General features: G+C 31.9%; 1 protein-coding gene across 3 annotated transcripts in view; it reads right to left on the reverse strand.

The window, feature by feature from the left end:
• The window catches only part of LOC146997316 (uncharacterized), a 49,853-nt gene extending 27,126 nt beyond the window's left edge, over window positions 1-22,727 (reverse strand). Inside the window, exons 1-3 of one of the 3 annotated variants that reach the window (XM_085817329.1) lie at window positions 20,363-22,722; window positions 14,921-15,104; window positions 9,615-9,646 (exon numbers count right to left, since the gene is read on the reverse strand). In XM_085817329.1, coding sequence (XP_085673455.1) covers window positions 9,615-9,646; window positions 14,921-15,037 — 149 coding nt within the window. In that variant the 5' untranslated portion in view covers window positions 15,038-15,104; window positions 20,363-22,722. Of the gene's footprint in view, window positions 1-9,614; window positions 9,647-14,920; window positions 15,105-20,362 lie in introns of all 3 variants that reach the window. The other 2 variants (XM_085817331.1, XM_085817330.1) reach the window with 2 other exon arrangements.
• Window positions 22,728-24,091: the final 1,364 nt, after the last annotated feature.

Below are 24,091 nucleotides of genomic sequence, written 5' to 3' on the forward strand. Positions count from 1 at the left end.
AAGTAGGATTACCCTCTTGTGGTAATACAAGAAGCAACCCCTTGAAGTACAGATGAAATCAGCATGCATATAGTGTCCAGAGCAATGGATGACAGTATGTTTTCAACCATTCTCCCCAATTTGACTGACATCAGGAGAGATCATGCCTACAACAACCAGTTATATGCCACATATTCTTAATTAGTGCGAAATTTGGATAATTTGGTGGCCAAGGTAGTATCTGGATACTCCAAAGAGCTTAGCTTATTTGTATGTGGTCAGGTTATCTTGCTGCAAAATAGAATTTTCCACCCACTGAAGATATAGTGAAACTGGTTACAGCCCTTCATGCACCTATCATTGCGCCTATTACGTGAACCAGCAGTGACTGGCTATCCATGATGATGGAGTCTCAAATCCTGATGCTGCATTATTTAAGCAGTATGGCATCAAAAGTTATAGCAAGAATGGAATTATCTCTTCCTCATCTCCAGATTCTTATTTAATGAATATGATTGGTGAAACAGAAGCATGACTCACTGCTGTACACTACACTGAGCCATTTAGCTGTCTAAGAGGTTCTGTTTCAATTGTTGATGCCAGTGGCTTGTATCAATGGTAATCTTCATACAGGATGGTATGACTGCAAGGCTTTTTGATGAATCATCTAGAAGCAATCATCTGAAGCAATATCAGCTATTCTAGCTGATACTGCAGCATCCAAATCTCTCTGAAAATTCCACACAATATTGGCAATTGTACTTTGTGGGTTCACCAAGGCATGCCCTTAGAATTTGTCAATTCAAGCATCTTGATGTCTGGTTAGACATACCAATACCCCTGGCATGATTTCCGTTTCTTCGTTCAATTCATTATTTCCAAATCTTTTGCAAAATGTATATGCACATAGGGGTGTATGATATTATGAAAGGGCAAATTAACTGTTTGTAGGGCAAGGATGAAATTCCGTTGGAAAATATCTGATTTTCGAAACCAACTAAGCCACCTCTTCAAATACATGTGATAAGAAACAGTTTGAAAGATGGGTTTCCCATTGTATTGAAAGATGAGTTTCCCATTGTAATAAAGTTACTATCTGTTGGCTTATTTTGACATTTCATTTCCTTGCCTTTTGTTGCTGCCTTTAACTGTAATTGCGCCAAACTTGGCGATCTTACAATTCAAGCTGAATGTCCCCAACTAGGCGGGAAAATTGCGAGTTCGTTCGTCGCCAGACACCAAGTCGTATCGGTGTCATTGATCGAGAACTTCGGTTCTCAGTAATGTATCACGTATATTATTGTTGAGTTTTAATAAAACTACTAAAAGACATTATCGCCTCATACAGTCCACATTTCGACACAAACGACACGGCAAGTCGAGCCGGAGCTTGGAACTGGCTCGTGAAGATTGTATGTAGAACTTTAGTTTCGTTAAGAATTCACTGTTTCACTGGATATGGATGAACGTTCGTTTTCTTGAGAATTCTTTGTCTTTGGATATCGTTATATAGTGATCAGTTTGTCATTATCCTGAGAAAAATGGGTAAGTGAACTTTGATTCTACTGTTTTCAGTTAAGAACTGTATAATTTAAGCATTCGAGTCATTGCATTTGTTTAATTTATATATTGCTTTAAATTTTGAACTGTCTGAAAATTTGTTTTGTTTGACTATTCAATATGGAAATAGAAAAAATAAAGAAAAAAAGGCCTTCTTTGCGAACTATTACTACGAAGGTATTAGATAAAATCCAAATCGAAACTGAACATTCAAATCCAAACAGTGAGGTTATTGAACTACTTGCTCAGTTAATAGCTAAAGAGCAAGCCTTATATTTAGTAGACAGCGAAATAGAAAAAGTTATTGCGATTGATGATTTGGAAGATGAAATTAATAGAACAGAACAGTATAAAGAAAAAAAAAATTCTTTTGAAAACATGAGTGCATAGACTGTTAAGAACTTAAGACAGCAACCAATACTAGAAAGTCAGAATTATTCAACTGTTAAAGATACTGGGAGCAGAATTAAATTACCGGATATACCTTTGCCAACACTTTCTAGCCAATATGAGGATTGGAACAATTTTAAAATTCAATTTAATAGCATAATTTCTAACAATTCTCACTTATCAAAAGTTGAGAAGCTTTATTATTTGAAATCATCTCTACGACGTGTAGCAAAACAGATTGAAACAGAAAACGAATCCTTTCAGTCATTATATAAAGCATTAGAAAATCGCTTTGAAAATAAGCGCTTAATTGTTGACAGACACATTAACTCCATTATAAACATGGAAAAAATAAATCATGAATCACCGGTCGAGCTCAGAAAGTTAGTGAATAATATTTCGCGAAATTTTAGAGCTCTTAAGCATTGAAAGGCATACGTTTTCGGATCTCATACTGATAAAGTTAATTCTCCCTAAATTAGATAAGGAAACTCATAAATTATTCGAAATGAGTTTGAACACTACTGAGCCTCCTAACTGGGCAGACTTTATCGCATTTCTTGAAAAAAGATGTCAGGTTCTTGAAAACATAAGTAAAATTACCAATCCAAATTTCAAGTCTTTCACTCCTAATATCAAGGCAAAGGGATTTTTAGTTAATTCAAAGCGAACTTCGACCAACAATTGCAAATTATGTAAATCAATGCATGAAATTTATATGTATGATGAATTTAAAAATTTAGCTGTAAACAAGCGCTTTGAGACTAAAAAAAATTGATCTTTGTATTAATTGCCTTAAACCATCACATAAGATGACTGAATGCAAATCAAACAGTTCGTGCAGTTTATGCAATTCACGCCACCATAGCCTGTTGCATTTTCCTGAGCGGAAAACATTTGCCGTCAAAGCGCAAAAAGAAATTCAGAAGGATTCCCGCGCTCCAGATCCCCGCTGACCGGAAGTAGCTTCTCAGATGTCTTCGCTTACCGCCTCCTACGCCCGAAAGAATTTCAAAACTGTTTTGCTGGTGACAGCTGTAATTTACATCAGGAACAGAGATGGTGAACTTGGTCCTTGCAGAGCAATCATTGACAGCGGTTCGATGTGTAACTTCATGACTGTTGAATGTTCAACCAGACTTTGTTTAGATTGCGAGAAAAATTAATGTTTCGGTTGCTTGCTTAAATGATAGAACCTTCAATATAAAACAAAAACTTAATGCCACTATCCTTAATAAAGAAGAAGAATATTACAGAAACTTGAATTTTTAATAGTGCCTAAAATAACTAATATTACGCCTACCCAGAAATTGGATATTACATCCTTAGGAAATTTGAATTCTGTTCAACTTGCTGATTCTGAATTTTACAGACCTTGAAGGATTGATCTGCTAATAGGTGCTGAAATCTTTTTTGATTTATTAAAATGCGAAAACTTGAAAAACTCTGGTCTTATGCTTCAAAATTCTGTATTTGGCTATATTATCAGCGGTAAAATTGATAGCATTACGAAACAAGATTCAGCATATTGTGGGTTAATCCAAGAATTGGACGATTTAAATCAAAGCATAAAGAATTTTTGGGAAATTGAAAGGATAGACGAAGATAAACCTGTGAAGAGTGCGGAAGAATTATTATGCGAAAATCATTTCTTAATCACACATTCTAGAGATGAAAATGGAAGGTATGTGGTCCAGATGCCTATGAAGAGCGAAGGACATTTACGTCTAGGAAATTCTAAAGATACCGCGTTAGAGAGATTAAATTCGTTACGGAGTAAACTGCTGAAGGAACCAAAATTACTATCCTTGTATCAAGATTTTCTCAAGGAATACGAAGCTTTAGGCCATATGGAAGAAATACACAAAGATGTAAATTTGGAACCATCATATTATATTCTGCATCATGGAATATATCGTCCAGACAAGAGTTCAACAAAACTGCGAGTGGTATTTGACGCTTCTGCGAAGACATCAAGTGGTACATCTTTAAATGAGCATTTACTGAATGGTGGCATAGTACAGGAAGATTTGTTTTCCATCATGATAAGGTCCAGGAAACATACTTTTGCATTCATTGCTGATATACAGAAAATGTATGGTCAAATTTTAATAGATTCAGACCAGAGGAAATTTCAAGGAATTCTTTGGAAGAAAAATTCCCAAGAAGAAATCAAGACATATCAGCTGAATACTGTTACATATGGCACTACTAGTGCCCCTTTCCTTGCTACTAGAGTCCTACGACAGTTAGCTGAAGATGAAGGAAAGGAATTCCCTTTAGCTGTATCAGTCACACTTCAAGATTTTTATATGGATGATGTTCTATCATCATATAAAAATCTTGAAGCAGAAGATTTAGAAAAAACTAAAGAACTGCAAAATCAGTTAGTGAATCTCTTAAGTCAAGGAGGCATGAAGCTTCATAAATGGTTTGCTAATCACAGGAAATTGCTGATTAATGTTAAACTAAGGCTGAAGATTATTCGTCTTCCAATGAAATGAAAAATGAAACGAAGGCGTTAGGTATTTTATGGAATCCAGATTCAGATGCTTTCACATTCAACGTAACTACAAATTTATACTAAAAGACATACTTTATCAGCTATCGCTCGAATATTTGATCAACTCGGTTTAATTGGACCAGTTATTATGAAAGCCAACATTTTTATGCAGAAGCTCTGGCTTCTAAAAATTGGCTGGAATGATGTGCTTCCTGAAAGAGAATCTCATGAATGGAAGAATTTCATCACGTCGATGCCTAAAATTAATGGTGTAATTATTAATTGAAAAATTTTGTCTAGCAATGCTGTTAAATTTGAATTGCATGGATTTTCTGATGCTTCAGAATTAGCTTATGGAGCATGCATTTATATCAAATGTATATTGCAATCGGGTTCCAGTTCAGTAGTTCTTTTGTGCAGTAAATCAAGAATCGTGCCGTTAAAATCAATTTCTATCCCAAGACTTGAACTCTGCGGTGCAGTGTTACTATCGCAGTTAATGAATAAGGTAAAGGCACTTCAATTTAGATAAGATATATATGTGGTGTGACTCATCTGTAGTTCTTGCATGGATTCAAAATTGTCCACATGTGTTAAAGACATTTGTAGCTAACTGAGTTGCCAAAATTCAGCAACTTACACACGAGTTTCAATGGCGATATGTGAAGTCAGAAGAAAAGCCTGCTTATTTGATTTCAAGAGGTGTTAGCCCAGATGAAATTGAACATCTTAAACTTTGATGGAATGGACCTTCATTCTTAAGAACAGAAATAGTTGATTTGTCCCTAACTGTGTCTCAGTCAGATTTAGATGAGATTTACCACAAGGAACTAAAGCAGATATCCAATCAAACTATTTCAGTGAATAATGACTCTCAACTTGACTTTAATTCAACTCATTTGCAAAACTTTCTAGTCGAACCATTAACTAATGACCTATTTTATAATGTTCTAAATATTACAAATAACTATACTAAATTATTGCATATTGTAAGTTATATTTTCAGGTTCCTTTATAACTGTCAGAACCAAGAAAAAAGAAGGGGAATTTTATCAGTAGAGGAAGTCAATGGGGCAGAGTTGTATCTGATTCAGGTAACTCAAAGTGAAATATTTTTGGAGGATATTAAAAACCTGAAGGAGACATGTCAGGTTACAGGAAAAAGTTGTTTGAAATCATTGAATCCATTTTTTGATGAAAATCAGTTGCTAAGAGTAGGGGGACATTTGCAAAATGCTAATTTAAATTTCACACAGAAGCATCCCATTATTCTACCAGCTAATCATCAGTTTATTAATTTAGTAATGGAACATTACCATAAGAAATATCTGCATATAGGTCCACAAACATTGTTGAATTCTGTCAGACAAAAGTTTTGGCCTCTTAGAGGTCGGAAACTGGCACAACAAATTGTGCACAATTGTGTAGTTTGCAGAAGGGCAAAATCAATTCTAGTTGAGCAAAAAATGGGACATCTTCCTCAGGAGCGGGTGAAAATAAGTGCACCCTTTAATTGCACAGGGATCAATTTTTGCGGCCCATATTATATAAACTTCAACGAAAGGGACAGTTTCAAAAGATATATGTTGCTATTTTTGTTTGCTTTGTCACTAAGGCAGTACATTTTGAATTAGTATCAGATTTGTCATCTGATGCCTTCATTGCTGCATTAAAAAGATTCTTCTCTCGTAGGGATAGAAGCTCGATTATATTTTCTGACAATGCAACGAATTTTGTTGGTGCTAGTAGAGAATTGACTAAATTGTATAATCTTGCCAAGAACCCAGATGAATCTTTAGGAAATTACTTGACTTCTGAAGAAGTAAAATGGAACTTTTTGCCTCTTAGAGCTCCCAATTTTGGAGGACTTTGGGAGGCAGGAGTCAGATAATTTAAATATCACCTTAAACATGTCATAGGGAAAACAAAACTTACGTATGAAGAATTTCTGACAGTGACTCTTCAAATAAAAGGTATATTAAATTCTAGGCCCACCACTCCATTACCGGCATATGACGATTGTATTGAAGCTCTAACTCCAGGTCATTTTTTAATTTTTAGACCTATTACAGTGATTCCAGAACCAGAACTTCTAGAGAAGCCTGAGAACAGATTAAGCTGCTGGCAAAAAATTACCAAAATTATCCAGGGCTTTTGGAAAAAGTGGAGTAATGACTACTTAAATCACCTCCAACAAAGAAACAAGTGGCAGTTTCAAAAAAATAATGTTAAAATTAATTCTATAGTTTTGAGAAAGGAGGATCATTTGCCTGTTAATAAATGGTCCCTTGGTCGTATTGTAGAGGTTTTCCCTGGAACTGATGGCAATATAAGAGTAGTCCCTGTTCGAACTTCAAATGGTCTGTTGAAATGACCAGTAACAAAATTATCTATTTTAATGTAAATAGCTGAATTCTTGTGAACTTAGAAATAGTGTAATACCTTGATATTTTTGTATTATTTAGCATATATTTAGTAGATTGTAATGTCATTATCATACATGTTTATTGCTGTGTTTTACAACCAATACAGAATGTTATGTATTTTTTTAAAGTAAGTATTTGTTGTTATAACTAAATTGATATTTTCTTGTATTATTTGTTGAATGAAATCATTCAACGGGGGTATCGGTGTCATTGGTTGAGAACTTCGGTTCTAAGTAATGTATCACGTATATTATTGTTGAGTTTTAATAAAACTACTAAAAGACATTATCGCCTCATACAGTCCCCATTTTGACACCCTTGTTAAATTATCACATAACACACTTGCATTTCAGGTTAGTTATATAAACCACTCAGCTGCATATTTCTTGTGCCTGTTTCCATATTTTCTCTCAGTGGTAATTTACTTGACTGTACTCATGTTACATGTCCTTGGTATGTTAAAAGAGATCTTACACCTGGATTGTTTCAACTAATTAAGCATAAGAAATTTGCTTTATGGCATTTCTAGTAATATTTATAATTATACTACCAAATTTTAATGGTGTTGCATTTTCTCTATCAGGTAATGTATGATGCATAATTAATTTAGAGTTTACAAAAATGTTCCTTCCCAAAAATATATTCATCATATCATGAGTATTCATGCTTAAAGCCTTTCTGACTAATAGTTCTTATTTCATAACAAATCTGAAATTTTAACATTAATCATAATCAACTGGTCATTTCTGCTCTCCATTCTTTCATATTTTCACAATTCAAATATTTATTTTCAGAATCACTGCTACAAGAAACTAATGAAATATACATACAAAAGTTAAAAGTGCCTACAAGTTTAAGATTACATAAAAAGTGCAATAACTTAAAATTACCTAAAAATACACTAAATAGATAATTAAATAGAAAAACAAACACACATTAAAAAAATAGACAAAGCTTTCTACAAAAAATTGCATACAAATAAGCATAAGTTAAAAAACCATTATAATTTTCGCAATACTAGGTTTACTCCATACATCTTTACATGATGCTCACATTCTCCTTCCTCAAACGTTATATTCTGCTGCCAAAAAATTAAAGCAGTCTATGACTCATACACTGAATATTCAGCCCTTCTATCACATTGTCCTTTCTAGAGCGTTATATGCTGCTTGTAAAAAAAAAAAAAAATAAAAAAAAATAAAGCTGTCTATGACTCATACACTGAATATTTTAGTACAGTACAAAGTTCAAAACCTGGACCATGAGTAGCCATTGCTTGTACACTCGCATGTGGAGTGCCTTCTGCATGAAGAAGCATATCTGCCAACTTCACATTTGCGAAACGTCCCAACCTGCCCCTGCAAGCAGTTGTCGAATGACGCTTTGCTTGCACTGTTTTCCCAGTTCCCAAACTACCCCCTCTACTGTGTTACCATTGCCTTTACAACCCTGCACTACTATATGAATCCGACTTGTCTTTTAGTTTGTACACATGGTAACGAATCACCATACATATGTACATGCTTACACACATACATAACTACCTATCCAACTAAACATATATAATTGTATAATATAAACATTGAATCAAAAAATCAAGTAGTTGTCAGCTTGCCCAACAATATCAAAATGATAAATTATTTAATTTATTGAAGATGAATAAAATACCAACAAATGATAAAATGGCACATTGATAAATAAATAAAATAACTAACTAAAACAAATATAGATTATAAATAATATAAAACTGAAACAAGAATGGATTATTTTTTAATAATGCTTAGAAGGTTGTGACTATAATGATTGTAACTAGAGTCATTTCCAGCTTATTTCAAGCGAATATAATCCTACTGCATGTGTAAAAATCAACACAGCTATCCATCTGTAAAAAATTTTAATGATTGTAACTAAAATAATAAAAAAAGGGTATTTTTTTATTATCCGCACCCCCTCCCAAAAAGTCCCCAATCATTGGTGATTAATTTTTCACCAAGCTAAGATTAGAAAGACAACAACCATTTTCAAAAATGGCAGTGCACTATGAATTACATAAAACAACAATCAATTAACAAAATTTTAAAAAAACAAAGAAACGTCCATAACAAAACATTTTTTTGGCACTGTTCTTCCCATGTACAAGCAATCCATTTTAGTTAAAAAAAAATCAAAGAACTGCAGGAACTCGGGATTGCACACAAGTTTGCACTGTGCACACTGTTGGTTCTCGCCATGTACACAATAATCTGTTTTTGTTTTAATAAAGATCACAAAATTACACAAATTTCATAGCATTACATATGCTGTTGTTTTCCCATATATACGGCAATCTGTTTTTGCTTAAATTCAGCATCAACCCACAGATTTTGATTCATAAAATGTGATTATTTAAAACTTCATGGAATGTAAATTTTTGCATTCACTGCAGTTTGGTAAAATGCAATATTTCTGAAGAAATGCAATGCTCCCCCCCCCCTCATCAGCTGGCAAAGTTCAATTAAGATTCTTTACAAGAATAAAAAACATGAAAGATAGTTGAATCTAAAGACAGAAAATGTGCCCTTCTGTGAAAATCGGCAGTCATATTTTGCATGCACACGCATACCTGGGTTACCATATAACTATATGTTGGCAACTCATCAGTTGAAAAGTATTCATAAGGCAACTGATGAGTTGGCTTATGAATACTTTTCAGGGGATACAGATAAACAGTAAGAACCTAAAAATGTAGTAAAGTGAATCATAATTTCCAGTATTACCTTTGAAAGAATCCACTGTACACTTCCAAAGACTAAAATAGTGTAGTGAAAAGAAATATTTATTTTATATGTAATCCAAATGTAACAAACATTAAACACACAGACAACCCAATAGAAACTTCTATGAAATAGTATGACATAGTCACCTTTTTAATCTGAACATGTGTTAACTTTACATGTAAACATCTTATTCGAAGAAAAATTTTAAAAGAATTCTATACAATGCTATCTAATAAAAAAGAAATAAAAACAAAACACCTAGAGAAAACTGATAAAAATTATTTATTTCTAAATTATGTCAATAAAATCTTCACTATAACCCAATATCAAAGTACACTTTGTAACCTGCATAAATGTTGTTGACTTAAAAATATTATTGCGTAAAATCCATAACTTATAATTTCTAGTAATTGATGAGACAAATATAAAAGATAATCTTAACTGCAATAAACAATCAATTAGTTTAATTAAGAGGTATCTATGTAAATAAATACATATATAGATCCAAAGGGAAAAAAAAATCAGGTAAATGTACATGCTAAAACAAATTTTTTAAACCAGACAAATTTTCTTCCTTAGAAAAATTGGTACTATTCGGTTTCGAAGGCCGTAAAAAATCGCCAAACTATTGTTGATGCCAGTGATGCCAAAAATAATTGCGGCAACCCTATCGCAAGAAACGAAGTATAATAGTAAATAACTACGTAACATTGAATATTTTAATCTAGATGAAAGGTTAATTTCATATAATACTTTTTTATTATTGTAATTTATATGAAAAAGGCTAAACATGACTGAATGGAAGCATAAGAGTAAATAACTATTTCAGATAATTATTAAAAGTTATATAAAAATTGCTAAACATAACTGAATGGATGCCTGCATCGCTATTTCGCTACCGACTTATCGCTAAATCATAATTTCATTTCGTTGGTTGTTCAAACGTAATTTTCTATAATGAATGATGCCTTTTCTTTGAAAATATTCTCAGTAAAGTGCAAAATCGCTCACTTATTTGTTTGCCGCTTTTTACAAGGGTAAAAACAAATGGATTTTTGTCAATTTTCTTTTTCTTTTTAAGTGAAAATAGGTCGATGTGTACATAGATAAAGCCAAGGGTGTGCGCAGTGCCATTTTTGTGCAATTCTGGGATTTTTTTTTTAAAGTGAAAATAGGTCGATGTGCACATGGATGTCGAGTATGTGCAATTCTTAAAAACGCGTCAAGCAGTGGGTGATTCTGCACTTTACCCAAAATTCTATTGCCGACTTTTCGTCATGGGCAATTCTCAAATTGTTAAATCAACAGGATATTAAAAAAATATTTAAAATCAAAAAAGGATTTAAAAATTAAACTAGTATTTCAATGGCGTCTTAAGAAATATAGAACTATATAAACTTACGCAATCTGAAATCAGCGCGTACGCTAGATTTGGCGCGCTGTTAAATGGGCGCGTTTGCTAGATTTGGCGCTTTTGCGCATACATTTTCGCTGCAATTTTTTACGGTCCTCAAAACGGAACAGTACCGAAAAATTTTATATACCATTATTTTACAATCAAAAATTTCTCTTTAAGTCAAAACACATACTTGGTTATATTGTTCATAAAAATATTTCAAAATAAAAATAATTTAGCAAATGTGTTAAAGCTTTATGCTTTAACATATTTGCTAAGTTAACTCTCTAGTTCAACCTAAACTTGTTTGGCCCAAATACAAGATAAACACACATATGAAATAATCCTGAAGTTTTGAAAGTGTTTCATAAGCAAAAGATTCAATACAGGGTGTCTGATACTGAATGGAACAAAAAGAATAGCTTAGAACAAATTCTGTAATTGATTTATCAAGTTGAAACAAATAAATTCTGAAACTACAACTATACACAACTTTTATCTACAACTTTATATGCCACCAGCAAAATGGTTATGAAATCTAAGCTAGAGGCACAGTTAATCAAAATGGCCCTGTAAATGCATGAGAAAGTATACTATGGAACTTCAATATGCCATAACATCATTGTTTCATTGTTCAATGACATTTTCAAATGAAATTTGTAAAGAACCAATGCATCGTCACAACATAAAACAGCGGGTGAATCAATTTCAGGACAAGGTCTGCTTTGTAAGAAAACCTGCCCTGCACGAATAGCAGCCTCAACTGAAGCAGTTGAAAAAATTCGTGAAATGTTTTTTCGAAGTCCGTCAAAATCAATGCCTCGTGCTAGTTCTCTCAATGTGCCTCATGATGTAACAGCACATATGTTAAATTTTAATGTTATGTTTAATTTTATGTGTTGACAGAAATATGTACAATACCTGCAGGCGTTAAAAACCTTCCTACAAACCGTTGCGTAAAACTTTCTGCAATAATTTGCAAAATAAGCTGGAGGTAGATGATTTCGCGAACACACTTGTGTTTATGGATGAAGTCACTTTTCACGTTTTTGGTAAAGTTAGTCAGTATAGTTTAAGATTTGGGGACACTGAAAATCTATACAGCGTAATGGAACATGGGCCTGATTCTTCAAAGGTGAACGTTTTTGGCATGATTTCTAACAGTTGTGTTTATTGTGATTTTTTTTTTTCTTAATCGAAAAATTAGTTAACGGGTGCATTTATGAAAACATGCTATTAGAGTGATGTTCCCTCAGCTGGAGAAAGTGATTCCCAGCTTCCTTCTGCAGAAAGATGGTGCTCTATCACATTGTCATAAAAACATATGCCAGTACCCAAACTATAGTCTACTCCATTGCTGGGCTGATTGTGCTGCGCTAAATGATATACTATTGTTTTATTGTTATATACTACAGTCAAAAGTCGTTAATTCAGACACCCATAATCCGGACCTCAAAGCTACAAACTTTCTGCGCATGCGTCGCGTTGACGCACCTTTACCGCTGCGAACCTTTACTGCTGCGAATTTGCGTGTGCGCGTGCGCAAAATACGTTTACGAATGCGCGTTTAATGTATAACGGATGGGATAAGCTAAGCTAAAATTATCTAATTATCTATTTCAGTTAATGTTGCAGATTGCGTTGTTCCTTAATCTTTGAATTGGATCCGGATTATTATTTTTTGCAGACTGTTAGAGCAATTTTATAAAAGTAAGCTTGAACTTTCGATTATGTCAAATAGAATTTCCGATATATATTTACTAATATGTAAAGGATATACAAAGCGAAAGTATCTTTCGGAGTCCATTAAACAAAAAGTGGAATTGCTGCAAAAAATCGATAAAGGCATATCCTTTGTTTATCTAAACTTTAACGTTTGTTTATCTAAACTTTGTTTATCTTTAACGCCGCTGCGGCATGCAATGAATTGGAAGTTGATCTGTCAGCACTATCCTTATCTTAAGGGCAGATGTTTTTATTTTATTTGGCTTATAATTCCTTACTCAATGTAGTATTTCATCTCGATGTACTCTGTCTTTGATACGATTTAAGTCAAATGCCTCGTCATTATAATTCGTTTCCGATAGCGAAGAAAGTGACAGAGGTTATTGAAAACGAAAAAATTTCGATTGACAAATTAGTTGGTATTCTCGACACAGCAATTATAGGACTTGAACAGCGGAACTTTGTAACTGAACAAGAAATTATGTCTGTTTATAGAATTAAAGAGAATGTATTATCACATAAAAAATGAAGCAACTTAAACAACTTACATTGAAAGAAATGTTCAATAAAGTAAACAAATAAATATTAAGCTTTTTTTTTTTTGCAAATTTTGATACCCTTTAGATCATAACTGTTCTTTATTTCGTAAATTACGGTTCCATATTTTTAATTTTATAATTTCTGCATGCCATTTTACCAGATTTAAACTGATGATCTATAATCCGGAAAAATCGATAATCCGGTATCGCCGAAGTCTCGACGAGTCCAGATTAACGACTTTTGACTGTATTACCACCGAGATCCCCAGCTCTAACTTCTTGTGATTTTTTACTATTGATTTTGTTAAAGACAAAGTGTTCATGCCTCCATTCTCCCAAGATTTACAGCAACTGAGGCAGTGGATAACTGCAGTGTTCGAATCATTAACATAGTATATTCTATCATGAGTGTGGCAGGAACTGGAATGCTGCATAGATATTTGCCATGTCACCAGACGGGCACACATGGAATATCTACAGAAACTTGGATAACTATAGTTTCACTGTAAATTTGATTTATCAAAATAAAGTCATTACAGCATTCACAGGTATGCTTTTTTATCCCATTCAATACAAAACACCCTGTACATACAAGATAGACAACCAAAACCATCTGAATACTATGTTTTACATGTGATGCTGTTGTTGCTTATGCTCACTTGTCTGACGTTGTCACTTCAACCCCACGAAATTGCTCATGGCAAGGAGCACTAGATCAGGCATGCCGTTGGCAACAGCATTGCTTACCATTCAGGTGACAGTGCGATTTAGCTTAGTTCCGCCCCCAATTTCGATAGAGAGCACCCGGGGAGGGAGACGCGTCCGAGGCTCTCCCCTCCCATCAAACCACATGAGAGGACTTTCGGCTCACCACATATTTAGAGTGCTGCCATGCCACACCAACACTATACAGTTATAAACATCCATGTTTTCTCGGGGATTCGAACTTGGGCCCTTCGGGACAGCAGTCAGCGAGGCTAACCACTATACTAGTTGGGCTGCGCAAGAAACATACATACATTTATGCAGATTCTTCATTATTTGATTTTTTAGTGAATAACTGCAGTGTTCGAATCATTAATGCACGATATTCTATCACGAGAGTGGCAGGAACTGGAATACTGCATAGATATTTGCAATGTCACCAGAGGGGCACACATGGAATATCTACAGAAACTTGGATAACTATAGCTTCACTGTAAATTTAATTTATCAAAATAATACAGCATTTATCAAGTAATTACAACATTCACAAGTATGCTTTTGTCCCATTCAATATAAAACACCCTGTACATACAAGATAGACAACCAAAACTGTCTGAATACTATTCTTTACATGTCAATTAGGGAAATAAGATTTCTTTTAATATAAAAATACAAAATAAATCAGAGACTGTCTTGGTACAATTTTTAAATGCTGGGCTGGACAGAAAAGATGGGTATGATTTTTAAGAGGGCATTTTAAGGGAGTAAACAAAAATGATATTGTACAAGGACCAATTTGGTAAGTGCAAGCAATGACCTTTTACTTCATTTCTTAGTGAATATTACAAAACTGTTGATATTTCAAATCAGCCTTACTTACACAAAGAGCACATATGAGGTTTTCTTCCAGCATTTGCTAGTAAATAAGTGCTCGGACTTACTTGAGTAAAATCTTTATTGCACATAGGACATTTTGGAGGGACATTCTCTTGCATATATTTCAGCATGTCCTTTGTAACTGCTTCCATGATATGTAGTATCATAGCAATGTGACACATATATTTTCACTTGAATGATTCAATAGGTGATCCAGATTTACTATTTTCTTCTTCTTCATAGTTCAATCTTGAAATTAAACATTTTACACCTGATTAGATATGTGCATAAAGTGAATGATTAACAAACATGTATGAGACAATATAATAATTCAGCATTTAGACTTAAATTAATCAACATGTGTTGGTCGTTCCCTAATGCAATTCTTCATAATGCACCACCAATTTATTTTTTGAACACCATGGACTATTACTTAAAAAAATAATAACAAAGTAAGAAAATAAAAACTTAATCATTAAATGAAAATACACTATTAGTATAAAATGAAACAAAATTTTGACTCAATTAAAAATTATTTTCAAAAGGACTGATATCGTAGAAAAGATACAACTGAAAACAGATTGCATACTATTATTTAAACATTAATAATTGTAATTTTTTATTCAGCTCGTTAAATTATTGATTTTTTAAAACACAGATACATGCATAATTATGAGACTATATGCAGAGAACAGAAAATGGGACTTAAATCAATGTTATGATAGCTTTATATGTGTCAGTTTAATAAATTCACTAATCTAAAATGCATCAGTTTACGTATAAAACTTCATTTCTAATCATAATTTTTCAGTCTTTATTTAAAAGTCCAACTCCAATGAAATAGTAATAATTTCAGAAATAGTAACTGCTATGTGAATTTACACAGAATTGATATTTATGAAATCAGTGATTATTATTCTAATAAGTGGCAATGAGTTAAAAAAATATTTTAAGAACATCCATATCTTACTTTTAGTTTCTGTATTTCAAATGTACAAGTAGATAAACGGCAGCATATAATGATAAACAGACATTACAGGTGCTGTTTCCTATAGGTATGAAAAGTGGGTATTTCAAATAAATCTTATCTATGGTCTTTATGACTTGCCAGATAAGTACAAATGAACAGAATTATGAAAACAGAGTGAACCCTCTTAGGGTGACCATCTGTGAAAGTGAAAATTACTTCTGAGATGCTACATACGCATCAGTATTCAACATTCACTCTCTAAGATAGCCACTTCTACAGAAGACCCCAATCACTCAGAACCATGGGTTGGCCATCTCAGAATGAGCAAACTGCGTCTGTTTTATTTTGCCCAAAACTTTTCATGCCAATTTTAACTAAGTGTTTTGCGTAGTTTTTCCAAGATGATCAACAAACAACACCCTAATAAGAAGCCCTCCTATATTGGCATTTCCTATATCATCTAGATGGAAAACAGAAGCTATGAGTAATCCCCTCAGTAATGTTTTGTTGAACTTTACATGCACTCAAATTATTTGAGAAACTATCTTTTCATCTCTGGATTCGCTACAGACAATACTTTCATACTTTTGATGGTAATAAAGAAGATTTATCACAGATTTTATTTATTATGAATTCGATTTATCCAGCCATCCAGTTCATTTTTGAAACTGTATCTGACAATTCCCTTCCTTGATATTCTTGTAATTCACAATGAATCTGAATCTTCTCTACTAGTATTACTTTTTCACAATGAATTTGAATCTTCTTTACTATTTCCATAAAAAGTTTTTCGTTTATCCCCCCATGCTATTGGCTAAGCAAAAAATTTTAATTACTCTTAAAGTTGTTAGAATCTTTGAGATCAGTTCCCATCGACCAAGGGCTTTTCTCTTGCAGTCATTGATAAAGCCTTTAAAAATTTTTCAGCATACCAAGACATTCTGCTATTAGAAATAACATTATAACCTTGTTGAGCTTCTATTTCAACCTTTAAGCAGTTACACAATTACGAAGATTCTCCAGAAGTTCAATTTCCAAGTCATTTTCTTTTCTATCAATAAAATCCATGGTTCAATTCTTGAAGATTCCATTTCTGACTTTAATTCTTGGGGAATTCATAGCATATCATGTCAGTGTTGTTTGAGATACATTGGCCAAACTAATAGAAATTTCAAATTTTCATGTCAAGAAATACGAATCTTCTGTCTAAAAAGGCGAAACAGACAAGTCTTTGATAGCTAATCATTGCTGGAAATTTAATCATAATCTTGACTTTGGGTCTGGCAAAAGTTATTCAGAAAGCTTCAATTGGTAAATTGGAATTTCATGAAGCTTTTCACATTCACATCTTTAGTTAATGACTTTAAATCCAATCCAGTCCTTCCTAATGCTTTTAAGATTCCATTGACTAATGTTTTAATTTCATTACTATTTTTGTTGACAGATGGTGCTACTTCTTGTTTGTTTTACTGTGGAGTATAAATATGACCATTGGCACTCACAGCTTTCCAGTTGCAGATTTTTTTTGTTCCTGACGACAAGGAGCCTGTACCTGTTTGCACTCAAAGAGAATGTGACTAAATCTGTACCAAACTCATGGCATAGACTGTTACATTATTAATTTTATCATCTAAATTTTTTGCAAATGAACAACTTTTTCTTTTTTCTCCTACAAATAAAAATGCTAAGCTCTGCCCTTATGTACACCTTTTTTAATATCACTATTGCCAGTTGTATGAATTTATTTTTCCTCAAAAGAAAAGTAATATTTTCTGCAAATAAATATACAAAGGTTATGGCCCATACATTTTTATAAATTCACTTTCCTTTTAAAAAATATTCTTTAGTCAGAAGTTTAATTTATTGACTTGGAGCCTTCAGAGTTCATATCATTCGTCACATAATTCTGGTATTCAAATTTCATGAATTAAGTAATTTTGAAGCAATACAATTTTTTAAAATCTTTTTTGAAGTGTTAATATCAATACTTTTTGACTGTTTCAAATAGGTACAGTCTATTTGGCAAGGCCAATTAATGATTATCTAAAATATCTTACCATGTATCTCATCATATATGTAGCATTATCTTTGATATTACATGAGATAGAACAGAACAGGAGAACTAGACATGGACTGTGAATTTAGTTTGAGACAATGGTTGTTTAACATGGTTAATTTTTTAAACTGCAGTATTTCAACAATTATACAATTTGCAAATAATGCAACGTTGGCTCATTTGCATAATGCAACATTGGCAATGTTAATTTTCAATTCCCTAAAGTTTTAGTAACAATGCAGCATTTTAAGTTACAATCATTTTTTCAGATTTTTTCAAAAAAAAAAAAAAAAAAAAAAAAAAAAAAAAAACTTATGAGTTACCTCAATAGTAATTTTTTATAAGTATTAAAATTATGAGTAGCTTTAAAGCATATTTACCATAATCATTTGTAATCTTATTTTAATTTTTCAGTACCTTAGTGATACTGATGGATCAAGAAGCATTTCAGCTTCCTTTTGCAATAGTCACACTTTTTGCTTTCTACAGACTGAGCATTGTCATAAATGTTTATTCACATATTACAACAAGCTTAAGCTTAATGCAGTTATTTTGTCCTTGTACCTTCTCCAGGACTGGTAAATCAAATTAACAAAAACTAAATTAAATAATATATGTAAATATTTCATTACATGCTTTCAATTTAAGCTGTTTTTGAAATATAAAACATTAAACACAAATTTTAAACACTGATCAGCTTGCATCATATTCTGATTTAAGCAGACAGTAGTATAAATTATAAGTTGTGTATTTAGTAAGAAAAAAAATTCAGAAAAGAATAAGTATTAATTTGTTATAAACCATCAATGAATTCAGATAAATTAGGTAACAAAATAATATTTTAACAAGTATCAAACAATTTCAAAAAAGTATTAAATAAAATAACCATTTAAAAAAACTGAATTCAATATTGTTATCCACCTGTATAATTTCTTCCATCCTAATAGATATCTGTAAAATCACCTATGATAATTATTTACGTAAAATTTTGGTTAATTTCCTAAATTAATTGCAACAGAACGAGAAGGAAAGTTAATTAGAAACTTTGGTACTTCCTTATTATAGCAGGCCCCCAAGACTGAATCGCTAATCAACCAAGACATCTTGTTGAAATCTTGCCATGTATCTCACTGTAGGTAACATCTTGGTTTCGGGATTAGATTTTGGGGGCCACCAGGCCCAAATCGAATAGGTGCAGGGCCCTCTCTATATATTAAATATTTAAATAAAATTCAAATAAAATTCAAATTCAGAATATATATATATATCATTATATATATATATATAATATAAATAAAATATAAACCCGGATAAAGGGCCCAATCGCCCTTTATCCAGCCCTGTGGGCCACTATGATAAGGAAGTACCAAAACTTTCTTTTAAAAGTACAAATGAGCTTTGAAAATTCTTGAAAATATGCAAATGCAATTTCACAATAAAAATCAAATAGCATAGTAAATAAATTAAACAACTTACTACTTTAAAATCTGGATTACAATGGCTGAATGTTTATTTGCAAAATTATGCTAACTGCTTAGGGTCTATTTAAGAATGATAAAATCATACTATATAATACAAAATATATTTTTCTAAATGTACATAATTTTACACTTTGCCACAGCTATGAAACAATTCCTTCAGAAGTTTGCACTTTAAAAAAGTATGACTATTTCTCAATATTTAATATCAAAATATTTGTCAACATTTATATTTTGATCTAATTTTGAAAAAAGACCAAATTTCAATATAAGAACTAAATCTTTCTTTAAATTTATCAACAACTGTTTTAAGACTCTTACTTCATTTTTGGATAAGTTCTATTCTTAATTCAAAATTAAAAAAAATATATATAACTGTGTGCATAAAATCACAAATTAATTTTCTAAACTGTTAAGTACTTTTCACCTAAAGTAGCATTTTCCTTATAAATAACTTCTGCATTTTTTATATAATTATCAAAATTTTCATATAGAAAATATACAAGATTTTAAGATAAGAAGATTTAGACCGTTAATTGTTAAAAGCTGTATACACATACAAGACTCCCAGATTTTATAACATCCATTTATATCAGGAATGCTTATCTTCATTAAACACATCACTCCTGTTAAACTTGATGAATAACATGATAACAGAATAACATGATAATAAACTCCAAATGAAGTTAGACTATAAACCAAATTCAAAGTAAGCTCAATGAACTGCTGCACTTAATGATAACTTCTTGTAACAAATGAAATTAATGTGTAATAAATTTTACAAACGGAAATATTTTTACAGTTAGCCAAAACAAGCAGTATAATAATAATAAAAAACCAAACAACAAGAACAAGGAGAAAAAAAAAAAAAAAAAGTAAAATAATACACACATACATAAAACTTTAACTAATAGTGATTATAATGTTAAAAACATGATGATATAAAAAATACTAATTGTCAAGATATTTTATTTAGAATTCAAAAAATATTAATTGGTCTTACTTTGATTCAGCCTTCAGAAGATTATCCAATTCTATTTGGAGTGATCAATGAAAATCCACCCAGAGTCAATATATTTGAAAATAATAATTGCATTTTACCACACTTTACACATCATGTATAGACATCTATGATAAGTGTGTTAAGCATCTTTTATTCAGAAAAAGTAACCACAGCCATCACTTCAATCTATGAAAGCACTCTGTGATATCCTAAATCTTTCATAATCTATTTTACAGTCCTGTAACTCATTCTGAATTGATCCATTATGAATCAAATACTAAGGTGTCTATTCACATGAATAGCCTCATTCACTTTTGTACAACTGTTCTTTGCAAAAGAACATGGGCTTGACCAGTATGGAAATATTCACTAGTTCATCTCTAAGCATTATTCCCCAATCCACCACTGATGCTTCCGAGCTGCATGCATACACTTCTTCGTCTGACAAAAAAACCTTAGCATCTTGACATCCTTCAGCACTGAGGAACTGGATGACAGCACATTAAGTTTGAATGGATGAGCTGTTTATGTGAAACTCCATCTTTCAATGATTATTTCAGCAAAGACAAAAACCATTGCCAGATTATTTATATTGTTTAAGAACAAGAACATAGCCATGATATGCCATTACAGTCACTTTTTCCTTTTATAACACAATATATTGTAGTTAAAGTCAATGTATGGGCTTCAGTTGTTTGAAATATATCAACACAGTCAATAAAGCATCAAGTATGATACACTTTCTTTAGGACTCTCTTCAATATACTGCGAATTGGATTATGTACATCAAAATATGATGTGCTGGATAACATACTACACATAAGATTAAAAAATATTGCGTTAAAGCACATTTGTACGATTATCTAATACAAGTATTGGATAATTCTCTGGTATAGCTCCTGAAATAGACATTACATATAGTCAGAAATCTTATGAACTGCTATGCTAATGAAACAAATATTAAAAATTATAATTATTACAATCGGTTACCTATGCATCAGCATCTACAAATTAGACTGTAGGATACACAGAAATCAGTAATGATTTAGTAACTTTGCTAAATAAATCACAATGAATGAAACTGAAGTAATTTTCAAATGTGCAGTATACAAAAGACATGCATACTATCTTGTCAGATATTAGTTTTGGATAATTTTTATTTTTACAAAATCTTATAAAAAGCATTCAGGTTCTCCTACTTAAAAAAAAAAAAAAAAAAAAAAAAAAAAAAAAAAAAAAAATGAACATAAAATTAACAGCTAAGGCGAAGACTTTTTACAATTAACAGAAAAGAATGCTAGATTTAAAGAAGTTGCTTTTTATAAACAAAACAGAGAACCATTTTAACAGTCATGTTCAATACAATGATTTTCTGAGCCTGCATAGGATTTACTACAGCATGCTTAGAATTTTAAAATCATAAAATATTATTCCTAATATATAATGAACACAACATAAATGCCATACATACATGTATATAACAACACATACAACATATGTACATCTACAAAACTCAATTCCCCCCCCCACACCGAAGTAAAACAAGATATAAATTGTGCTATCATATTTCATTATCATTCACAGTAAGGTATTAATATCACTCTCGTTTTCAAAAGGCCTTTTTTTTTTTTTTTTCAAAGTATACATAACAACAAGCCGTAAGTGAGACTTCTTTAATTAACAGAAATAATAAAAGCCTAGTTATAGACTGAAAAGTTACTAATATTTGATGTCCACAAAAAATGCGATTTTAAAATTTTTTAGGCGAAAATCTCTCTCACTACAGATGGGGAAAAAAAAGGTATTTTTAGATTATCTGCAACTCCACTGAAAAGCTGCAAAAAAGTATTAAATGAGGCAATGCATTTTGTAGCCAAAAAGTATTTACATGGCAATACAGGTATGCATGTAACACATGTGCGAGTATATGTGGATCTGCACTTTTGAAATTAAATGACCATTTTTCTAGCTAGTAGTTCTTTTTGCATTGACTACATTTGTTTGTACATATGCCTCATCATAACGAAGATCATCATTACATCCTTCATTATTATAATGAATGACGAAACTGCTAAGCTTACCCTCTTCTACTTTTACAACTTGAAATTTCAGCTGTTCTTGGATGATCATGAATTGTTGAGGTTCTGCATGATGCTGAATTTGAGCACTTCTCTGAATATTTTTTAGCAAAAATAAATCTCTGTGTACATGAGAAGAACAGAAGCCAAATATATATATATATATATATATATATATATATATATATAATGGAAGAAAGGCAAAGTAACTAAACTCAAAAAAGACCTGTGAGGTCAAGAATTTTACGCATTGAGCTGCAATATTTGAAATAATATTAAAAAGTAAATTCTTCAAGCTACTGCCTATGAGCTAAAGTGATACTGCGGTTCCATTGCAAAGTAGTTTAAACACAAAGTAAAGATCCAATTGTTATTCATAATGTAAAAACACAATACATATGAAATACTAATAAAGAAAATTAGAAAAAGGTGAAAGCTTAACTTGATTCAAACTGTAAAGTTAATATGCATGTAGAATACAGTTTAAAGTATCACAAAACATATTAGAAAAAATACTACAAAAACAATAACAAAGCAGCGGTAAATGGAAAATTAGCCTAATTTAAATATCTCCATGGACTTTTCAAGAGAAATACATGGTGAGCTTCGAACTCTGCTAATTCCAGAACGCGTTTTGTCAAACAGGAAGCAAATTGAGATTAATCGTCAAAAAAATTTTTATTTATTAAAAAGATCCAAATATTAATTAAAACCAAGTCTCAATTTCTCTGTTTCATTTCCCGATGCATCCGCTGTTAATAAGTACATGAGAAATACTGTAATAAAAACTATACAAGCAAACCTGGTAAGACAAATTTACAGCATTAAAATAAATAGCGAATTGCTATTAGTCAACATATTTACAATTTTTTTATGGGTGAACCTTCTTAGTTTGAAGAGTTATAACTTTAAAAAGGAAGTAAGAGCAATTATTTTTTTAATAAAGATAATAAATGATTCAAATTGGGTCAGTTTATGAACAAAATTTATAACAACAAAATGATGAAATTTAAAAACATACCTGAATTCAAGACTTCTTTCTGCGAAAAATGACAGAAAGAGGTAGTTGTAAGAAGGAGGATTACAGATTGAAAAAAGATAAGAATTAAACTCACCAATTAGGTGAGACGACGCAAAGGGGAAATAAATGCTATAAATTTGCCTTACCAGGCTTGCTTGTATAGTTTTTCTTGCACAAATTAAGTATTTCTCATGTATTTGTTAACAGCGGACACATTGGTAAATGAAACAGAGAAATTGAGACATGGTTATCTCTACATATAATAAAAGAAAGAGTCTGTCTGTGTGTCTTTCGTTCGTGCTGTGCGTAAGCTATTAGACTAACGGCTACGAAATTTGGTACATAGGTGCACCTAGACAACAGCCAGTGCACCTCGAAGCGATTTTTTCGAAATTCGAATTAGAATTTTTTTTATTTCATGTTTTGTGACAAAATCGCGTCATTTTGAGACATAACGGGCTGTAGGAAAGCGAGATTTTAATCTACACACTCCATTTTCACATCGTGATGAGACGTAAGCACTTAGCTATTTTACGAAATTAAAAAGAATTTCGTGTTTCAATAAATCGATTAAATACAAATTTATTTAACAAAGTGAGCTTAACACCTTTTCAACCAGACTTTTTTCTA

This window comes from Stegodyphus dumicola, chromosome 5, assembly GCF_044657685.1.
Source record: "Stegodyphus dumicola isolate Sdum_Otavi_A_Nest chromosome 5, ASM4465768v1".
NCBI lineage: Eukaryota > Metazoa > Arthropoda > Arachnida > Araneae > Eresidae > Stegodyphus > Stegodyphus dumicola.